General features: G+C 46.6%; 1 protein-coding gene and 1 long non-coding RNA gene across 2 annotated transcripts; one reads left to right on the top strand and one right to left on the bottom strand.

The window, feature by feature from the left end:
• Positions 1-216: 216 nt before the first annotated feature.
• On the bottom strand, positions 217-21,009 carry LOC136299312 (uncharacterized). The gene is made up of 3 exons (XR_010723482.1): positions 20,979-21,009; positions 1,994-2,045; positions 217-543 (listed from the first exon to the last, which is right to left on the bottom strand). It is a non-coding gene; the product is annotated as an uncharacterized lncRNA (long non-coding RNA).
• Positions 10,271-10,600, top strand: SMIM36 (small integral membrane protein 36). Its single transcript, XM_066200528.1, has one exon. The coding sequence runs from the start codon at positions 10,271-10,273 to the stop codon at positions 10,598-10,600; it is 330 nt and encodes a 109-aa protein (XP_066056625.1).
• Positions 21,010-22,125: the final 1,116 nt, after the last annotated feature.

The following is a 22,125-nucleotide window of genomic DNA, read 5'->3' as shown; positions in this document are numbered from 1 at the left end:
GCACAGGGCGACACAAATGGTGGATTAAAGCTTAAACTTTTAAAATTTCCTCTTTGGCCACTTTTGCTGCATGAAGGTTGCTGAACAACTTCTAAAAGTGTTGGAACTCTTCTCAGAATATCATGTATTTGTGTCAATTTTGCTTTTGATCTGTCTCCAATGAATGACCCAAGGTATAGTTAAAGGCTTACCAGATGGGTAATTACTTACCTGGAAGCATGAAGTAATCTTATTCCCATGCGTATCAAGTTGGCCATCTGCTTGGGGACTGGCAAACCAGGTCCTCAGCAGTCACGTAGAGACAGGAAACTCGTGATTTTCCAGCAAATCATGTAAAATTCTAAGCAGTGCCTGCTTTCAGAACAGAACTGTATTCTGGCCAAGAGTTCACACAGGTCTGTAGAGCGTCTTAGGGGTTTTGGCCAACTGGGCTCAGCTCAGCTCACCTTGTGCTTGTGAACATTTTCATGGGCACCTGCACACCATCCTGCCTTCAGCTCGGGGCTTTTTGGATGCACTGGACTGAGATTTCACTCAGAGAGGCTGAAATACATGGAATGCATTGACAAGAACAGAGAGAAACCAGAATGTTGAGACAAGTAACAACAAGATGTCCAATGAATGACATCACAACTTGACTGAAGCTAAGTCTCCAGTGATACATACAGAACCAGCAGACAGATGGGAACCGCAGAGGAAGCCAAGAGAGAACAGTGAAGAGATAAGACAGTGGCCAGGAAAGAACAATGCAAAAATTATTTGGATTAAGTTTTCAGCAGAAAACCATGTCTGGTGCCAGGAAATCTGAGGAACACGGCAGGACTGACTGCAGTGCAACTGCTGGGTCTGTTCAAGAGGGAGAGCCCAAGTGGTAGAAGGAGGAGATCAGAGGCCTAAATGTCTCAACAGCAGGGGGACGTAGTTCCTTCCTCCTCAGAGAGGAAAATCTCCCAGGAAAGCCCCTTGCTGCAGACTGGAGTCCTGCTGCTGTCTGAGGGAACACAAAGTAACCAGTGGGCGTGGAAGAAGCAGAGACAAAACAAAAAATCCTGGTGGTAAACAGAGTGGAAGTGGGTGAGGCAGGAGACAGGATTCAGTTAGGAGTGACATCAGTTATTTATGACTGTTTGTGTCCCCATATCTTATATCTCAAGAGGAAGGCAGAGGCTTTGTCCTCAGGGGCCGGTTGTCCACGCCCGGGAGCGGCAGGGCTCCCGTGACAGGGACCATGTCCCTGGGATGGGGCTGGAACCACCATGACCCTGTGCAGGGATGGGGATGGCAGCTCGGGGTGTTGGAATGGGGACAGTCTGCTGTCACATCCAACCCTTCCCTGTGGGCAAACGAACCAACTTGCAGAAATGTGTGTTGCTGTGAAGGAGGGAAAACAGAGGTGACGGTGAGGATTAGGTTTGAGCATGGTGGGGATGGAACATTCAAGGAGTCCATCTCTACTCAACAAAACACTTCAGGATGTGCCCACTTTGGCATCAAACAAGTCCTGCTGCCTTGACTGAGGGTTAGGTATAAGCTTTTTCTATTTTTCTGAATCAAGACAACGCTGTAAAAACTTTGCGAACTTGAAATCAGGGGGAGCAAAGCCAATCTTGTTCTATTTTTCATATTTGTTCCCAGAGGCTTGTTGGCAAAATTGTGCTCTGCACTGTTACAAAAGAACTCTGGGACAGAATTATTTGAATAGAGAGCTATAAGTGATAAAAATCTGTTTATACCACAACATCTCCAGCCAAATGATTGACGTATACATTTCTGTCCTTCCATTGATGTAACTTCTCAATTTCCTGTTGGTGTCTAAGCTTGATTTATTTTTCCATTTATTTGGGTTTTACAAAGAGCACTAAAGAGCTTGGCACTTGGGGCTCTTTTCTTTTTTTCAGTTCGACCCTCTTTTAGTCCTCGATCACAGCATTGTTTCTGCAAACAATGAAAAAGAGAGATGGAAAGAACAGCTGTGAACTGCTGGTTTGCTCACCAGGTGTCTGACTGGTATTCAAGTATCCTCTTTTGAGGGAGGCCTGGATTCCCTGAAAACAAAACAAGACAAAAAATTAATTCAGAGTTCACTTTATTTGCTGCCTTCACACATGATGCAACACAGATTTGCAGATCTGAAAGGAGCCTGAAAACGCAAAGCAAACAAGAAAAGTTACTCCAGGAAACCTCAGGGTTTTTTCTCTCTGGTTGCACCCCAGCTGAATCAAGCAAAGAGCTCTGCAGGGCCTCTTTAGGCAGATCCTGCCAAGTTAATTTTAGAGACTCCTTTCTCATCATCTAACTCCCCTCTGCCTCACTCACCTACATCTTACTCAAAGCAGTGGTCAGGAACCAGGCCTGGAGACCTCTAGTTTTGAGGAAATGACTCCTAAGATTTATTCTGCCAGCAAACCTGCTCACTAGGGCAAAGACCCTCTACTCATTCCCAGCTCACAGAAATCCCCTGGTTCCTAGAAAAGCAGCTACATGTTGCTAGTCATCCCAAGGGTGCAGAGTCTTGAATGCAAATCAAGAGAAAGCAGACCGAATTCAGGAGCAAAACTGATTTATTGCCCACAGCTTGGTAACACGATCACAGCAGCACTCCAACATGCCCCAGGAACAGTGATGTGCTCCTCACATCCTGCCCCACAGAGGTTTATTCAAGGCAAACAGAGAGGCAAAGACATGTATGTCACCCTGAGGGAGGACACACAGATTTAGTGGCAAACAGAACCAGGAACTGTTCAGGAGCTCTGTCTGCAATGGCAGAAATTGGTGAGCAGCACTGCCCAAAGCTGGAGCCTTCAGTTCCCCTCTTGCCCCTTACAGCAGTTTCTCCTGGATGTCTGTATCCCCTGACTTTTCTGGGAGGGTGCCAGCACCTATTTTCCTCTTCCATGGCACAGCTGTGTTGGTGGGGAGGCCACCAAACCCAGCACACCCCCAGATCTGGGTACACCAAGTGCCTCTTGCTACCATTCCAGCGGAGCCAGACCTGAAAAAAATCCTCATTTACTAGGGATGAGGAAAGAATATGACCCTTAATCTTCATAAGTAATAAAACAAGAAGCTGTAGCTCTCACTTTGTGACTTCTCAGAATAAATGCTTTACTACTTACAAGAATAATTTGTTTTCTGGCAGTCGCAATTAGTTCATAGCCCCCATTCAGCTAAACTCACATGCCTGAGTAGAGTAATGTCTGCACCTAAACCCATCCCAGCTCAGCAAAGTTTCTCAGCATGGACTTCAGGGCCAGGGAAAGAAGGGAAGTGTATCCTTAAAGTTATTTGTGAAGCACCAAGTCAGAGCAATGGAAAGGATGGGATACTTTATATGGAGTAATTTTGAGTTTGACAGAAAACTCAGGGCAAGCAAAAAGTGTTTCATTGAATTTGGTGCAAGCACGTCCACATCACTAATTTTTTGTCTGCATCATTTTGATTAGCTCTTGAGTTATGGGACAGAAAAGGAATCGGGCGAGCAGCCCAGCCACAGCAAAATTGAAACCCAGTTGGAGTCAGCTCCACCCGTTCCAGGATACCTGCATTCAGTATCAAGCATTTCATGTTTTTTCCTCCTGTTTTTTAAGTGATTTCACCATTAATAATGAGATAGAATTCACATTTGCATGGACAAGGAAAAGCAGACTGACTAAATATCTCACAGCACATCAAAATAGATTTTGTCATAGTTTGGGGTAACTGAGCTTTCATGGGAAAGTTACTCAGAGATTAAAAGTAATGATATTTCCTTCCTCCAGGTATAAATCTTCTATTACTTTTCACCCTACAGAGTAGCACTGACTAAAGTGCACCCATGATCTGTTGATATCAGCCCAGTTATGTTGATAAAGTTGTAAGGATTTATCTGACATGAATTATCTGACATGAAGATTCAGATCACTGTTCTAAAATCAAATCATGGATTTTCTCTTTCACATCAAATCTGTCTTTCTGGTTAGCAAAAAAAGACAATTAAATGTTAAGCTATTTGACATGAACACTCAGAATAATTTCAGTTACATACTACTGGAGACTATGCAGAGGATTCCTGTCTGACTGTCACACCTTGTGACCCCACTGGTCTCGGTCAAACCTCTAACCCATCCATTCCTCTGTCATGCAGCATCCTGGACTCACGCACACCCTCTAAAATTAAAAGTGATTTTTTTTTTTTTTGCCTGCAAAATCTCTATCCAAAGCAAAAATGTCCTGGCACAAAATCATCTCCTTTAGGGTTTTGCTCCTTGTAGCATCAAATAGAGCCAGTTCTGGTGGCAGCAGAGCCCTCCAGAAGGAAGCTGGGATAGAAGCAAACACCAGCACCCCATTTCTGCTTGAACAATCTCAGCTGGGCAGGGGTTTGAGGGACACATCTCAACTGGAGCCTGAGACAAGGAAAAAACAACCAGGGAAATATCTGATCAGCATCTGCCACCTCATGGCAACTGCTTTAGTTTTTTTGAGGACCAGATCCTCTCCGGCTGAGAGTTTTCTAGTAAGCTGATTTGCAATAAAGAAAATTGGATATAAGTTAGTATGTTTGCTTGCTGGGTACCAGGGGCTGTAGGTGGGACGTGCTTTCATGGATGTGGTAGCAGTGGTACCTGAGCTTTGGGGGAGAGGAGTAGAGATCTGTAGGCAAGGTTTGTGGGCTTAATCTGATAAAACCTTAGTCTTTGTTTTGAGCTTCTTTTATTTTTTATTCAGCATGATTCAGGATATGCCTAACCTCAGGTGCCAGCTGTCTCTCTCGCCTCTGTAGGACTATTCACAGTCTCAGTCAGACACTTCCCTGACTGCTATGTGTGTGGCTTTGGGGTCCCAGGAGGGCACTGAGCACAAATAACTAATCAGACCCATTCTGCATCCCAAGAGCTACTTTCCCTTTTACCTTTTCATTTTTCTTCTTGAACTTCTGTTCCTTTCTCAAAATCAGCATTTTCGCAGCTGTTTTCTGCTGCTGTAAAGATGAAATACAGAACAAAGGCACCTGTAGAGCAGGCAGGAGTTTATCCGCTGTGGCAACTCTTCCTGAGCGAGAACTCCTCTCCCCCTTCAGGCGCTGCAAAGGGTTGGCACCACTGACCAGAAGGGGTTAAAAGCAGCGGTCTCCTGGCTGACGGGCGATGCTGGACCCCGCGTTTGCTGGCAGCGGGGTCCACCCGCGGTCCCCCGGTGCCACCTGCCGGGCCCGGCTGGCTCCGGGATGCTCCAGAAGGAAAACAACAGCTCCTACGTGTGGCCGGCCGCGATCAGACCTGGGGAGCTCGGTGATGGTTTAAACAAGCCGAGCTGGAGGAGGTCTGCAGGGGAAAACAGCAAACCAGTAAAGTCGCGCTGTCATTGGTACACTTTGGGTTCTGCGAGTCAGGTCTCTGGTGCCGACGGCTTCTGTCTGTGCCTCACCTCCCGTTATTTTTTGTGGTGCTGGTGAATTCCAGCTCCCTTTCAGAGTTCTCAGACCTATTGCATTATTCTTGCGCTAGGGAAATGCACAGGCAACAGGAGACCAGGGGGAGTAGAGGAAGGGGTCGGGCTCTTCTACACCCTGGCAGATTTTGTGCTAAGGGAAGGCAGGACCTCAGAAGCCTTGGGCTGCGTACACACTCACGGACGGCCCCTCTCAGACACCCTGCGCTGCTCAAACAGGCATTCGGGCACCCCAGAGGGGCTCAGTGGCTGTGGCTCTGCCCTTGGTGGCTGCACATGGGGGTGTCACAGACCCGCTTTCCCTGGATTTGCTCTGGCACCCGGTCTGGACTGTAGGTACTGGAGTAACTGTGGCTCCTCATCACACCAGGTTTTTCCCTGCGGTCCTGAAATCTCTACAATTTCCCTCTTAAATTATTACTCGTATGAGGAATACAATGGGCTGGGGCAGCTGCCTGCAACATCTAAGTGTCCACCTAGCCTGTCCTGAGCAGCAGGAACATGGCAGGACAAGGTGTTCTGCTGCTGTTGTCCTTTCTGACGCCTCATCTGAGCCCATTCACTCTGCTGTTGGAAAATGCTGGTATTGCTGCCATCCCTATTCCCCTCTTTCTCACTGCAGCTGGATTGAAACGATTTCTCTCTGACGGGCTGTTTTCAGCAGTGGCACCACGGTTAAGCCAATCAGGCTGGCAGTGATGGCTCTTCCTCTGCCTGGAATGGGGTCAGCCCTGCCAGGGCTTCCCACAGCACACGAGGCTCTGTTGACACCTCAGCCCTCAGCTGGGGAGCACCAGGAAGGGAAATGATCTTGGCTTCCATGTGTCTGAGTCCAGCAGAGCCTGAATATTCTGCTCTGTGCATCTGTCTGATGCCTCGTGTGCCGGGTCACCCTTCTGAGCTGCTGCCTTGGGTCTGCCGGCCAAAAAGCTCCTGTGAGCAGCCCTAAGCTGCTCTGAAGGGGATAGCACAGCAGGGACTTGTTGTTGAACTCCTCTATGGGGTGAGACAAGGTAGTTTCTGGCAGACTGACTGATCTTCTTCAGCCATTGCCTGCAATTCCCTTGCAACTTGTGCTGTTGTTGCTCTCAAAACAGAGCTTTTATAGCTTCCTCCTACCTTTTGTTTTTTTCCTTCAATCTTTTTTTCTTTCTGATTGTAGGAAGGTTCTTTGCTGCTTCACTAACATCTGAACTTTTATACTGTGAAATTCACTATGCAATGGCTTCAAGCAAAAATTACAGAAAATACCCAGTTCTCTGTTTACATGCATCTTTTTCCTTTATCTCTCATCCCAGCTGAACTGAGTGTTTGCAGAAGAAAAGGTGCTTTCTGCACAGAAGCATCTATAAACTGAGGTGGATAAGAGGAAAAAAACTAAAGGAAGGACTGAGTGTGGAGCTGCACCAATGGCAGCTGCTGGCCTTGGGTCTCCAACCAGGAGTTCTGGCCCCTGGGAAGGCTTTTTATCAAACATTAAATAATGGAACACTGGCATAAATAAATAAACAGGGCACTCCAGCTAATCCACTTTGAGAGTTTATAGTAGAGGTTTTGTACAACTCACCATCCCTGCAGCCTGGCACAACTGGTGACAGAGCTGGTCTGGCCTTTGAAACAACTGTAGCACAGACGATTTTTGGAGATCTGGGGAAAGTGTGTCCTGCAGGTGCTGTCTCACCAGTCACTGCAGAGCCTGCTCGAGGCAGCGCTTTGCCCTGACCATCTCCCGGCTCTGCTTGCCTGGGGAAGCACACACACAATATCCTCAGCTTTTCCCCAGTCCTACAAAGTTCCCAACACTGTGTGTCTTGGGAAATGTGTCCCTGCTCACCGCAGAGCTGGGGCAGCTCTCAGTACTCCATCAGGGCATGTGCAAACAGGAATTTAACTGACTTTTCTATAGAAAAGGGTCAGGCATAAACAGGCTGAGGAGGGGAAGATGCCAAAAGCTGCTGAGGGATGGTCAGTGATGGAGCTGATGTCCCAGGATGGGTAAGAGGGAGCACTGCCAGGCAGGGAAGGACTCCAGGACACTGATCCTGGGAGCAGGGCCAGCTTGTTGGAGTGAGGCTCCTATATAAAAAGCCCCAGCGTGTGTGTGGATGAGGCTCCTGAGGTGCTGTGGTGCTCCTTCCCCTGCAACAGGGCTGCTGGCAGCTGTTATTAGACCCTGGCAATCCTTGGATATAGGAATGTGAAAGGGTGAACGTCTATGGTTTGCCCTGGACATGGGCTGGGAGGAGGAAATAAATGGTATTGAAGCTAAATCCCTTCCTAGGCTTCAGTTTTCAGCACACTGACTTGGACAAAGGCTGCTGGGAGCCACTCAGGCTGAAGGACAGCAATCTTGGGGGTACAACAAAAGCATAAATGTGAGATTTTGCTGCAAACCAGGCCCTGGGAGGAGGTGTCTTGAAACTACCATCTATTTTCACCTTTAAGAGAATGTTTTGAGATGCTGTGGAGATGTAGAAACAAGGAGGCTTTTTTCTCTCCAGGAGACCATGTCTGCAGCAACACGGAAGGTGCTGTGGCAATGTAGCACCACATTTTAGATTTTGAAAAGTCCCTCTAAAAGCTGGCAGGATGCCTATCTAAACTAAACACTTCATGGCATGTATCTCCCTGCTGCAATGTTAGACAGTAATCTGAAACAAAGCTATTGAAGTGGAGGACCTTGGAGGAGACAATTCAGGTTTGGAAATTCCATAAACTTTTTTTGTTGTTGTTGTTAGCACAGTTCTAAGTTCAGAACACAGGCTGCCATTTGAGGAACAGTTTAAAAGATTGAAACTATATCATATTTATTACTCTGGTACTGATCTTTTGTGGCACAACATGATTGAAATTTAAGGCCATGAACCCTATTGCCCTTCAAATGTGCTTCTGAGAATTTTGGAGGGATTTCCAAAAGACTTTCAGTTTCCCAGCAGACATTGAAACCAAATCCCGGCTCCCATTGCCATTGCTTTGGACAGGAAGTGCATAATTAAGAGCCTGTCTTGAAAAAAAAATCTCACCCTCACCTAAACCACATCTGACAGCCAAATGCTGTCACAAGATGTGGTGCGTGACAGGCACAGAGGAGCAGGGACACACAAACGTGCATCCTGGGTGCCGTGAGTTCCCTCCTGCTGCCAAACATGCCGCTGGCAGTCCAGCCTTGGGATTACTCCTGATACAAACTTCTCCTCAGCTAGAGAGCCGTGAGGGCAGATGGTGGGTGGGGGATGCAGCTGATGGTGACCTTAAAACGAGTGGCATGTGTCACGGTCGAGGCGGCAGGATGGCCCCATGACATATTTCTTACAGCTTAGACGTGCCGGATCAGATTCCTGCTGACACGTAAAGCCCTTTTCCACAGCTCTGGCAGTGCTAAGAGCTGGGACAGCCTAATCTCTTCCTAAAAGCCTCCTGTGCTGTAACCAAAACCCGGGAGCTTTGCATGGAGAGGCAAGTGTGCAGATGCAGGGTCTGTGGAGCTCCTTGGCACCATCCCCTGCCCTTTGTGTCTCTGCCTCCCTGGTGTCCTGGACATCTCTGTCTTCAAGCAGCCGGCGTGGTCTCTCTCCAAGCGCTGTGCAGGTGACACTGGGCTGTGACAGCTACAACTGGTGTACAGCTGCACAGATAAATCGCCCATGACTAACACCAACTCCACCAGCCTAGGTGGCTGGAGAATAGAAGTAAACAAGGATAGAGGTAATAGAAGTAAACAAGCCCCCAGGTGTGATACTGATGGGGTGGATTCAAATGCAAACACCGAATGCAAAACATTGGGACCCTGACCAATCCCATTGGATCGGGAATGCAGACCAGACATATCATTGGCCAGTGAGCTGGGCGGAGCTAAGAACCCAACCAATCAGGGTTAAGCGCGGGAAATTTGAAGCCCCTCTAAAAGGGGCGCCCTTCAATGCAGGTTGGCTGTTGGGGCCTGATCTTGGCGTGTTCTGTCCTGTGCCTGTCCCCAAAACTGCGGCTGCGCCTGGCAGCCCTCTACGTCCCTACTCCCTCACCAGCTTCAGAGACATAAATCGGAGAGGTGCAAAAGGCACCTGAAGGGTTTGTGCTCGGGAGCCTGGCCCTGCTGCCAGGCGGGGCACAGCCACTCACAAACTTCACCCTCTTTTCAGCAGAAGGTCCACACAGGAGAAAGAAATTAGCAGCGCCCAGGCTACAGAAATGCTGCAGTTTTGTTGTACCTTCTCACACGTGGGAGACTCAAATGAGACAGAGCAGCCTGTGGCAAGCAGGATCCTACAGACAAATTTGTGCAAGGGCCGGCCGGGCAGTGTGTGACAGCAGTGTGACGTGTCACTGTAATCCTGATAGGGACCTGGGTAATAAACATCTTTAATTCACTTTAAAACACTTCTGTAGCACTAGCCCAGGGCAGAAAGGTCTTCGTCAAAATCAGGATCAGGCTTGTGAGATTCTGAGAAATGTTACCTTGCAAAGGACTTTCTAATTATTTCTGTTTTCATTTACTAATGAAATAGCTCAGGATTTTTCAGCCCACGAGTCCAAACCCACCTGAGGAAGGGAGGCTCTGCAAAATGCCCTTAGAGAAAACCCAGTTTGCTACCTGCCCACCAAGGAAAGAGATGGTCGCTGGAGAAGGGGGATGTTTTCCTGTCAATATAGCAATCAAATTTAGCTTCTGCCACTGTAGACAACGTGGCATTAAAAGAAGGAGCTTAAGTTATTAAACTGAGCTGCTTTAATCGTCCGGTTCGGGGAAATCCATTGCTACAGGAGACCTGGGGATTAGTGTATTTTTACCACAAAGCCAATACATCTATTCTGATCAGTTAGCACTTGCTCATTCGTGCATATGAAACTTCATTCTCTGGGTTTGTCCTCACTAGTATGGGACCAAATGGAGTTTTATTTGGAGATTGACCCCGTTACCTTGAATCTCATCATTCTGGTATCTAGCTATGTCATTTTGCTTCTGGTTTTCCTGATCTCCTGCGTGCTCTATGACTGCAGAGGGAAGGATCCCAGCAAGGAATATGCTCCTGAGGTCCCTGCAGACACCCAGCCCCCAATCCGGCTGGTGGTGATGCAGCAGGGCTCCCCTGGCACTCGCTGGGCAAAGGGGCTCATCTCTGCCTACGAGAACCCTGCTGATCTGCCTGGGAAAAGGACTACAGTTGTGTGAGGGACCCCGTCTGCAGCTCCGGTTCCTGCCTCTCTGCTATGTTTACTCCCTGTGTGCAGGATAACGTGATCTCCAGGTAAGTTTAGATGCCGATTTGTTTGATGCAGTGTCATTGCTCAGGGGATCATTTGATGTTGAGCTGTGCTCTGCATTGATACGAGCTCGCAGTTCTGCCTACCAGCCATAAAGAGACTAATTTCCATTTCTGCCGCTGCCTTGCAGCCCACTGGCAGCCGGCAGCAGTGACACTGTTATCCTCTCAGGCACTGACGAGGGGCCTTGGTTTAATCTCGAGTTGTGCCTGGCACAGTTATTTTGGCAAGGACACAGCGTTGTTCAGAGCATCCTACTCCAACGGGCTGAGCTGTGCTGCCCCACAGCCTCGGCACATCTTCCTCGGTTGTAAAAATGACCTTAGGAGGCTGTTCCCACCTCCCCAGGGAGAACAGAACCACGAAGGATTTTCAAAGGATAGAGATAGTGCCTTTCCTATAGAAGCCAGCTGCTGCTTCCATCAGAATTCAATACCTTCCATGTTGGTTATGAGCTCCCCTGAGGGCAGTGCCAAGGCTGTCTTGGCACTTATTTTCTGTAGGTAGAAAACAAACTCTTATGGTGCAGAGCACTCCTTACCCTGCCCAGATCCCCTAACAGAATACAATATGCTTCCTGGAAAAGCTGGGAACAATGCCTCCTGCCCAAGGGGAAGCAGGAACTGAGGTGAATTTACTAGTAACGTGAGACATATGTTACCACTGTCCACTGGAAGAGGAATTTCTGACCGCACGTAGTTGATTTCAGTGTCCATCTCCACGTGTCTGACCCTGCCTCTTGTCCTGAGCCTTCCTTCAGCTGTATCATGTTCCTGCTGAGCCACATCAAGGCTGTTATTTTACCTCCAGTAAATCTAATGCTATCTACATCAGGTCCTCCTATTCCCATAATTTCAGTGCTATAAACTAAAGGCCTTTTTGGTTAACAAGTTTCTTCTGCATCTTGCTGGTTTTCTCCCTCTCAGTGCTCAATGGGATGTTTTTAACACTAGGTTATTGTGTCCCTCTAAATAGTGCTCAAGTTCCTATATCACATATGGATTTTAGCTGGTTAATAAAGGGAAAATTAGCACTGGACCCAGACTGTTTCGGGTGCCTGTCCCATAGGCTATTTTACATCATATTAATGCAGATTTCCTGCAGAGTCCTACAGAAAGCTTTAGCAAACACAGTGAGATTTATTACCTGTGTCAGGTGTTGTGGATGACTCACTGGATGCAGTGGTCCTAATGTCTTCAGGACAGGCATTTTAAATACTTCCAGAAATAACCTGCAGTGAATTTGAACCACAACTGAACAAAGCTGTTGTCTGGATTGCAGGGTTTGTACTCCAGCTGGGTAGGAACAGTCTGCCTGTGCTACGTTTCCAGACCTGCTGGTTTCTGAATCAGCCACAGAGCATCCTGGCACTGGCAAAGAAATCTCAAGAGTATCTTTTTATTTAACTGTATTTTAAGAAAAGAAACCAGAATGGATAGTGGTTTTTCTTTTGGTATCTAAATTCTTGTGGGTGAACGCAAGTTTTGCTTTCAAGCTGTCCTTTGCACCCTGGGAATCACCTGAATGCCTGAATGTTATGCCTGAATTTTAAGGAACGTTCCTGATGGGTGGGTGCTGGAGTAAAACCCTTGATGTGATGAAACTGGTAAATCAGAAGTTGGTGCCATGATCCTCTTCCATGTATCATGCTGAAATGTCTTCTTTTGGTTATTTAGCACTGAAAAAGTGCAATTAGCTGCAGCTGATTTGGCAAAATGTGGCAGTGACTGAGATGCTTTTATGTTGCGGCTGCTGTCACCCACACAGGGTGGGTTATCTCTCCTTGGGCTCTCCCAGCTGCCCTCCCTCCAGCCTTTAAAGCTTTTTGTGTGTTCATGTATCATTTAACATTCTAGGAGCCTTCTTGGTGATAAGGGACCCCTGGCATTCGAGAACAGAAATAAAAACCTTTGTTAATAAGACCTTGGCAGGGACTAAAAAGAGCTCAAAAATATCACAAAGAGCATGGCACAGCTCGTGTGACACCAAATGCCACAGTGCCAGCAGAGAAGCTGTGGTTCTTTGCTGAAGGTCATGCAAATAATGTCATGACACCATGTCACGTTGCCATATCATTGCCACTTTGTTCTGTAGGTAAAACAGATTCGCAAGGCTGTGTTAATCAATATTTTTAGATAGCTGAAATTCTCCAGATAAGTAGTTCTGTGTGCACTAACCACAGATCCCTGGCTCCTTGAAGCTCGATGACAAAGCTGCTGATTTTGGCAGGGTAGGTTTTCTGGCTTAAGCTTTAGGAAGTTGTGCCTGGGGGCACGGCGGGCACAGGAGCAGTTTCCATTGTTCACCCATGAGGAAATTTGTCAGTTGTGATAGTTGGTGGACTCTGCTCCAAAAGGTGGAGGTAAAAGCCGCAAATGATACTTTCCTTCTGATAGCAGGAAGGTAAACATAGGGTAAATCCCTTTCCAGAAAATGAGAAACTGGAGTGCATCAGGACTTTGTCTTCCCAACAGGAATAAAATAACCTTCTTTGTTTTGTCTGTACTAAACCAATATTGGAGTGTTTTGTCTTACTAGGCCAATATTGGAGTATTGTTTATACTAGACCAGGACTGGAGTATTATTAGTGGGAGAGAGCCCTTGAGTATGTACTGAGAATTCCAAGTAATCAAACCCCTGTGAGTGAAGTTACTGCTTTAGGGAGGTCTCTGCTGCCACGCTTTACTTAATGACTGTGTCAAAATTAATGCATGCAGATGGGCTTTTATCAGGCCAAGCTTGCCAAAAATCAGCCTTGAAGCCATGTTCCTTCGAGTGCCTGCAGTCCTCTGCCACACCATTTGCATCACTGTGAGGAAACAGGGATGAATACTCCCACAGCAAGGTTGTTGTCTGCATAAACTGTGTGTAAAATGTGAATCCTTTGCTGGAATTCACACAGTACAAAACATCCTGAACTAGGCTTTGCTGCTTTCTATCCCAAACTGAGCCATGCAGAGGAGCTCTGCAGAGACTGAGCTATCCCTTTGGGACACCTGCAGCACCCTCCAGCCCTGTCCCACATGGGGCAGCACCAGGACATGGCTGTGGGAATCCATGGATTCAGGGAAAGAGCCATCGTGCAGCTCTTTGCACATCCTCTGAATCTGACTCTTCCATCCCTGTTCAGTTGAGGATGAGTTTGTGCCTTGCTTAATCCTGCCCGTGCCTATGGAGACATGTGCTTTGCCCAGAGGATTAGGCAGGATTTTAAGGCCAGGATCTCCAGCACAGAAATCCTGTCCTGCAGCAGGTGCCCTTTGCAAATGAGTGAGATGTGGGTAAAATTGTATTGACATTCATTCATAAGCAATATGAGTTATGAGAATGTTGGATAGACTGGCAAGGATTTAGGAAATATGCTCTATTCCCAGTTCTGCCCTGGGCTTATGGGGCATCCTTGGGCAGCTCCTGTCCCCTCTGTGCTTTGCTCCATGTGTCTCTGGTTAGTTTTCTCTGCTCTTCTGCCCTCTGCACTGAGATTTCTCTCTTCTTAGTAATTTATGCAGCTCATTGGGGGCTTATCATTACAAAACTGGCACACAGGGGCTGCCCTTGAATTTCAGTCCATGGACTAACTCTGGTAGGATTCCAGAGAACAAAATAAAATATTCTCCCACAAACAATGCCTGGAGCAGGTGGATCAGAGAAGTCAATGAACAAGCCACATTGAATCTGCGAAAACCCTGGGCACAGCCTTACAACACCAGCTTTGGGCGAGCTGTGGTCACCATGGCACTCTGATATCTGTAGCTCTTTGATTTGAAGGGAACTCAGGGGTGCTGGGAGGATTTATTGCTGTTCTGCAGGAAGCAGGAATTCAATCTGCACTGGCTCGCTTACAGTTCGCTCAGTGCACTTTCAAAGTCACAAATTACAGCTTCTGTAAATCTTTTATCAAAGGGTTTTACAGAAACAACAGGGAAAAAAAGATTTCTAAATTTCTCCAATATTAATTCAAGTCAAATATGTCATAAAATTCACTGAAAATTCATCTTTCATGTGAGGCTGTTCCACTGTGAACATACTGTCTAGGCCTTCAGATCCTTTTTAAAATCCCTAATAAGCCACTACATATGAGTAGAGGATTAGTCCAGACAGACTAACCCATATTTGCCAGGGAGAATTCCTTCCCATGCTGTGATTGTTTTGAATTTGAAAAGGGGTTAATCTTGTCTCATTTTTTTTACCAGCACATTGTTTCATCCTCTGATAGTGATGAGTGTAGAAGCACAGTGACAAGTCCAAGTCAAACAGAAGAACTTAAGAATAATTTTTACTGCCTAGAACTGCAGCACCTTGAGTTATCAGGCATTCAGCTTGTGTGATGTTGGTGCTTTGGTGGGAATACCAGGAGGTAAGAACTGGTATTGAGAGTTTAATCAGGAATACCATTCTTCCAACCATGAGCCAGTGCTGCTTTGGGGGGCCCTACAGCCCATTTGTCACCTTTTGGAGGGATCAAACCCCACAAGCCCAAGTCTCTTGAGCTACCTGTGTACCTTTTACATGGCAAAGCACTGATGTGGGTCTCCTGGCCCTGCTGCAGCCTAACTGGCTTTGTGGCTCTCACAAGTGCTTGCCTCCCTGTGCAGGATCTGTTCCGTCAGGTCGGCTCTGGGGGTTGAAACTGAATCCACGTGTCCTGCTGGGGTCCCTGAGGGGCTCCTGGATGAAATGACAGCTGGAGCCTCAGCAAGGATGTGCATGTGAGAAGGATGGGAGGCATGAGTGTACATGTGCTGGAGTCTGCTGGTGGCTGCTGCCCCTGAGGAAAGCAGCTGGACTCCTGGGGCAGCTGTCAGGGCTCTGAGGTGAAGATCTGCCTCTTCACGCTACAGTAGTCGAAAGCGAAATTAATTGTTTATAAATAAATTGCTCGGACATCCACAGCAGAAAGCTATCTGATTTAACTAGAGAAAATCATAGCAGAAAGATAAAACCCAGGAAAATCTGAACAGCCGCCTTCTCGAGCTTCTGTTCTGCTCCTGCTTTAGTTTCCATACTTCCTCCTCCTCAGGTATGCTGGTTTCCTTGGAGACACTGCTCCTTGGTTTTCCCGTCTAACACTGACACTGTTTGACATTCATGTTTCAAAGAGGCATTTCCAGCCTAATGTGACAAATCAGGGGCGGTTTTTGGAGGCAGATCCTTGTCCCAAGCATCCAAATCCAGAATGTGATGGTTCAGCCCTGGCTGGGGATGGGTCAGTCTCATCCCAGATCTGCAGCAGATGCTCTGTGTGAGCAATGAAGCTGTGCCCTAGTTTCTCCATCTGTTAATGTCAGTAATAATTGTTACACAAGTGAGGTGTAGGGTTGGTTTAATTAATATTTATGAAGGAACATGAGACCCTTTCTCGGGTGGTGCTACAGAGAAATTGTTAATTATGAATGGTTATATATTTGTGTCTCTTCCTGCATGCCTAGAAGACTTGGACATATTGTTTAAGCACGCTCATTTTGCATTTCTTCAGTATTGAAGCTGATCGGGCCCATGGTATTGTTCTTTATTACTCTAAAAATACACTGAATTTAGCTGCTATTGACTTCAGCATAAGCAAAGAATATAGGCTTAGAAACCACCTTTATTTGTAATAATTATATTGCCTAAGTAATCCATATCTTTTTTTCACTTCATTACATAATATTTTTCACATTCTATTTTTATCTCTGTCACTTCTTTCACGTCAAATAAATGTACAAATTCTGGCCAATTCTAGGGCTAAACCTTTCATGAAAGCGGAGGAGAGGCAGGGATTGGGCATATCCCCTTTTGCCTTCTTCAAATGACAAACCCCCTGAATTTCTGAGAGATTAATGGGAGTTGTCTGAAGTTTATTGCTGGATACTGGGCACACATAAAGAGTATAAAAGATGGATTGAAAAAATCTGTTGAGTAGCAGCAGATGATTTAATGTCTGTAGGTGCCCTGTCCATTGGGTACAGCCACAGCACCTCACACCCTCCTCAACAACAACCAAAACAAGACAATACTTGCTGGAGGCATATTAATAATGGTTATTACAGGTGATTTCTTTCCCATTCTCTTCATTTCTCCTCTTTCAGGAGCATATGAAGCACAGATTTGACATAAGTCACACACTTGTTTCCTCAAAAAGAGGAAACTCACTGTTTCTCCTTCCAAAAGAAGAGCAGACAGCAGCAGCCTGGGCTTGCTGGAGGACAAACACTCCACCTGACCTGAGCCTGAAGGACACGTCTCCTAGTGAGTCAGGATCTACCCAAATTCCCGCTGTCCCCCGCGGGGAGCAGTGCGGGGCTGTGGTTTGCTCTCTGAAGGGCTCACAGCAACGCTTCCTTTAAATCATTTCTCATCAGCCACCAGCAGCTCTGCAATTTCCAGCCCTCCAGGCAAAGCAGGCAGGTCACCAGAGTAGGGGAGGTGTTATGAGCCCAGGGACACCGGAGGGAAAAAAAAGCTTTTTACTGAGATGGGGATGGTATTTTACCACTTTTCAGGGCTTTAGTTTTAGACCAGGTTTACACTGGAACCAGAGTGGTTTAATAATGGGTGGGTGTTTTTTAATACTAGCAAAACCTCTGATGCTGACATGATTACACCAGCAAAAAGTAATTTGACAATAAGCCTTATTTTCCTTGCTGGAGCAATGTGTACTAACTTGGCAGATAATCTCATTAATTAATTGAAGCTCTATTTACAGTTAATGGAGAGAGACAGCTTGTTAGGGACATGCCATCCAGTCTTTTCTAGTGTAGACAAGTCTCTGTAAAGCTACATTTTTATTTATATACATATGCTGAATTGAAAATCGGGGCATCGCTTGTAAAGCCAAGTGTTCTATCCCTGGAGAAATGAATAGAAGGCAAGTCTTTGGCATCAGGAGGCTCCGTGTTTGTTTTGGGAAGGAAAGCTGGCAGGGATCCCAATGCTAACGCTGAACATCTGAGGAAAAGGCTGCTGGAAAGAATTACGTCGTGACGCAGACAAGGGAAAGCCAGGAAATTTGAAGCCAGGACAGACTCCTACCTTAACTCATTCTGGCATGGAAAAAACCATTGTTATGTATTAACACCACGTCTTTGGGATGTGAATTTACAAAATATGCTAGTGTTTGAGTTCCCTGGGAGGAGGGAGGTTTTCACCAATTCTTGGTGGTAGAGATTAGAGAACTGCTGGGACAGGTGGGCATGTTAAGCCATGACTGAAAGAGAAGATAGGGCTCATCAGTGTCACATGCATGTGTTTCTGTAACTGCCATGGCAGGGTTATTTGGCCTGGGATGGGACATGCTGCTCCCCCATTATTGCCTCTAGAGAGCTGAAGGGACAAAGGACCCCTTTGTCCCCTCCAGCCAACTCTGCTGGCCATCAGATCCCAATGCTTCCCTCCTCTTGTGAATTTGTGCTCTCAGTATTACAAAAGTCCATCTCTTTGTCGGGGTGACACTTAAACTGCCATTAGGAGAGTGTAAGATATTATCATGGGCTGGTTAATGGGAAACTGTTTTGCAGATGGACTCACTGCTCTTCCCTTTTTGCAAACAGAAAATGCTTTGCCTTCTTCAGCTGCTCAAGGTGAACACGTGCCTTTATTTCATTGCCTGTTTGCTCTTCATGTGCCGTGAAAGAGAGGATGCCCCAACTGAGGTAGAGTTCCCAGAGGAGAGGGCAGTCATGTTTGAGGCAAGAAGGCAGAGAAAGGTCCCACCACCACCAGCAGGGAGGTGGGTGAATGGTGCTGTTAAAACTTCCCCAAAGGTGGCCAAAGCCTGGCCCACAGGGCAGAGCTTCAAAGCACAGTCATGCTGTAGGGCCGCCTTTTCCTGTTTCGTTTCACAGCTGCTAGGGAGGAGATGACCATGTTTTTTCTGTGCCCTCTCTGCTGGGAAGCATTCAGGGTAATCTGGAGTCACAGATGCTGCAGCAGGCGGATCATTTCCTTTTTGTTTTTTTTTTTTTTTGAGCAAAAGAAGTCAAGGCATACTTCTTGGGTGAAATGGATGAAGGCAAAAGGCTTAAGCCCAGGCTGTGCTCTCATCACATGAGGGTGAAGCACCTCTCTTTCTACACACACATATATATAGCAAAATCTTGCCCAGCCCTGGACTGGCGCAGGGCCAGCCTTTTGCTATGAGTTCTTTCCAGGCAAGTGTGCAGCAGCACTCACCTGCCTGCAATGTGCAGGGCACCCTTGGATTTCCAGGTACTTCCCATCCTGTGCAGACAGCTGGAAGTAGAAGCTGGGTCTCAGCAGCTCCCTGCCCATCCTCAGAGGCCAGTTCCCCCAGGATGAGCACCAGAAGCTGGCTGGATGGCAGGAATGCATGTCCTGAGTGGGGCCAGGCGGGATGTGTGCTACCAGTGTGTGACAGTGCTGTGAGCATAGGCAGCTCCTGCCACTGCATTTTGTCAGTGCAGACATTGAGAGCATCCTCTTGGGTCAGATGCATTTTGCCACTCTTTTTTGACTGAAGTGCCTCCTGTCAGATTAGCTCTGCTCCTACAAGGCACCAGCTTTTCTGTCTTAGCAGATAAACCTCTGCTGGCCAGATCACAGCGTCTCAAACTCCCAGCACAACCTGCCAGAAGGCACCGAGGGCTCAGATCAGCCCCGAGTTCAAAGGGGCACTTTGGGCTTAGAACTCCCAGTGAGTCTGATCATGACTTCAGCCTGGGAGATGGGGACACCAAGTGCCCCAGATGACCAGAGCAGGGCAAGGCTGCAGAGAGATAATTGGGTTTGTAGGTGCAGCGCAGGCTGCTCCTGCGTGCGGTGCAGTCAGAAAATGCTTTAATGTTTGGATTTTAAAAAATGAAACCATCCTAGTGCATGTATCCTAATAAAAGATAATACAGAATGCAATCATGTACAATCCCATTGGCTTCTCTGGATGCTAGAGCCCCATATTAATGTACAATGCATGCACACAGCTCCACATGCTGAGACCTGTCTTTGTGCATGTAATTACACGTTCTTGCATAAAGGCTGCAGGTGCTTCTATTTTAACCCTCTATTACAGTGTCTCAAATTCAATACAGAAGTCACCTCAGCTCAATTCTCATTCTGCAATGCAGGAGAGAGGCCCCAATCTGCACGGGTACAACCACGATTTCTATTTGACTGTCACACTTCAGACTGCCACTCTGTCAAGCCACAGTTTGGCTGCTGGATGTGCTGCCCCAGCTTTCTGCCATCCCTCCCTGCTTTCAGATCCAGCAACTCTCTTACTGTTGGTTTTCACACTCATTTTGTCACTCTTTGTACAACATGACCACTAATTGGTGCAGCTAATTAACTGCTAAAAGACAGTGTCTTGGTGTTCAGATCCAACCCATGGATCTGAGCAAAGCTTTCCTGAGGGACAAAGGCAGCTACAGCTCTGAACAGCCTAAACTCATGTCATTAGGGCTGCACCTAGGAGATTCAGCTCCTCCCTTTGTCTTCCCTTGGAGGGCCTCAAACAATTCTTTTTCTTGGTCAGAAGTCAGGATGTCTTTTAGTGGACAGATGGCATTTTTTCAAGTGAAGATGGCATGAATAAAATCAAATATTTGTTTCAATTTGAACAAAAGTAATTTGTCTAATCAGACTGTCTTCCTCTGGCATCTACCCATGGAAATACAAACCACAAAGTAGCAAGTAACAGCTCTGGATTTTACACTGGGGTGCCTCCCTAAGAGACTGTGTCCTGCTCAGTACAGATTTCACTGGGTTCCCAGGGCTTGCCTTCTTTATTTGAAGTATGGTGCAACAGCAAAAACCTGCTGCTTTGTTTCTTTTGAAGACTTTAGAACATTCTTTGAGTAACTCTGCATCTTCAGAACTGGGGTTCTATGAATGTGCCCCCATGAAAGCTCCTGTGCAGCCAGGATGTGTAACACCACTGATCCAGCAGCTGTGGCTGCTCTGTGCCCAGCCAGGACCAGCTCCTGGTAACCAGACCCTTGTTTCTCATCAGCCCAAGACCTGTACACAAGCTATAAATCACCACGTCTTTTCTTTCTTCAAAACTTCCTTTTGCATAATGGCAGTCCTATTTTCCTCTAACAGTGAAGTAATTTATAATTTGACAGTGGTTTAATGAAAATCCTGCTGTTCTTCTCCCTGGAATTTGAGAGTCGACATTAAAAAGAAGTCCTTCCTTGACCTTTCCCTGTTGGACAATCCTGGAAATTAGAGTGTCTTCATTTTAATGAGTTCAGAGGATTGGGGAGTTGCAAGAAAAGAAAAATCACCTTCAAAAATACCTCACCTCCTCTTGTGAATATGTCAGGACATGTTTTTAGATGCAGAGCTCTTACCTGAACAGGCTTGTTCTCTCCTCATTCTGTGGCTTCTCCAGCTGAGCTGTTTCTTGGCTCCAGCCTGTGCTTTATGATGCAAGGCCATGTTGACTTTGCGTGAGGTTTGTTGCAGTGTATGGAGCAGATTTGTAAATCACCCCAGCCTTTGCTCCCCTCTCTGCCGCTTCTGCAGTCCAGTCCAGCTGGCAAACCAAGGGTGACCTGCCTCTCTGTGTGTGTATATAAATATGTATAAGTCTGGATATAACACATAAAAATATATAATGATACAAGATTCAATGTAAAAACATCTCTGCAAGGCTCCCAGGAACTGGCAGGGCCATCCTAGAAGTGAAGTGGAAGAAAATGAACCAAATAGAAATGACAGAAAGGAATGAGTTCAGGAGATGCTGGGTTTGGGATTCCCTCCCTGTGGGTCCCGTTCTTGGCGATGTGAGTCTGAACTGTGCCCGGTGCATGTTTGAAATTTGGGTGGTGGGGAGACAGGGCCCAGCAGCTGCAGAGCTCACGCTGGATGGGACAGGACTTCTGTCTTAGAGCCAGTGATGCTGCTCTAGGAGTCATGGTTTGGGACTATGTACCCACAGGCTGCAGGAGTTTATAAATGAAAATAAAATATTTGTCAGCGGCTGATAAAACTCAGCTGGATTTTTTTTATTTTTTACCAAAAAGCTTCAAAACTGGCCAGGCATCTTGTTACCTTTCAGGGTATTGAAAAATTTCCTTATTTTACCTCTTTTGTTGGGTGAGAGGATTTCTTCCAGAACCGATGTTATGAGGTCAATCAGATTTCAAGCCCAAGCTCATGGCTATGGAATTGCTCCTCTTTTATGTCCGTGAGTGCCTGATTAGGAATTCAGTCTGCTTTCACAGCCAAAGGAGAGGGTTGGGTACCTCCAGAGGAAATTCAGCTCTCAGGTGTATTTGGTTTCCTCTGAGGTGACAAAACATTTCATTTGGGTTCAGTGAAAAAAAACCAGAGGTTTGGTCTCTACTGTGCATTTTGGATTTCTGGTCCTGGAGGTGGTGTAAGGACAGCTGTAGAAAATCCTCTGCAGTTCCATGCCTTAGAACAGGTGTCCTGTGTGAAAAATTAGAATTTGTATAGGCTTGAAAGCTGTGTAAATAATACTGGGTTTTAGTA

The sequence above is a fragment of the Chamaea fasciata genome, unplaced genomic scaffold, assembly GCF_029207755.1.
Source record: "Chamaea fasciata isolate MVZ Bird 193981 ecotype frontalis unplaced genomic scaffold, bChaFas1.0.hap1 SCAF_19, whole genome shotgun sequence".
Lineage (NCBI taxonomy): Eukaryota > Metazoa > Chordata > Aves > Passeriformes > Sylviidae > Chamaea > Chamaea fasciata.
This window is presented reverse-complemented; position numbering and strand designations above follow the sequence as displayed.

Coding starts and splice junctions, on each gene's coding strand:
- SMIM36 (XM_066200528.1), top strand. CDS start 10,271: ATGAAACTTCATTCTCTGGGTTTGTCCTCACTAGTATGGGACCAAATG.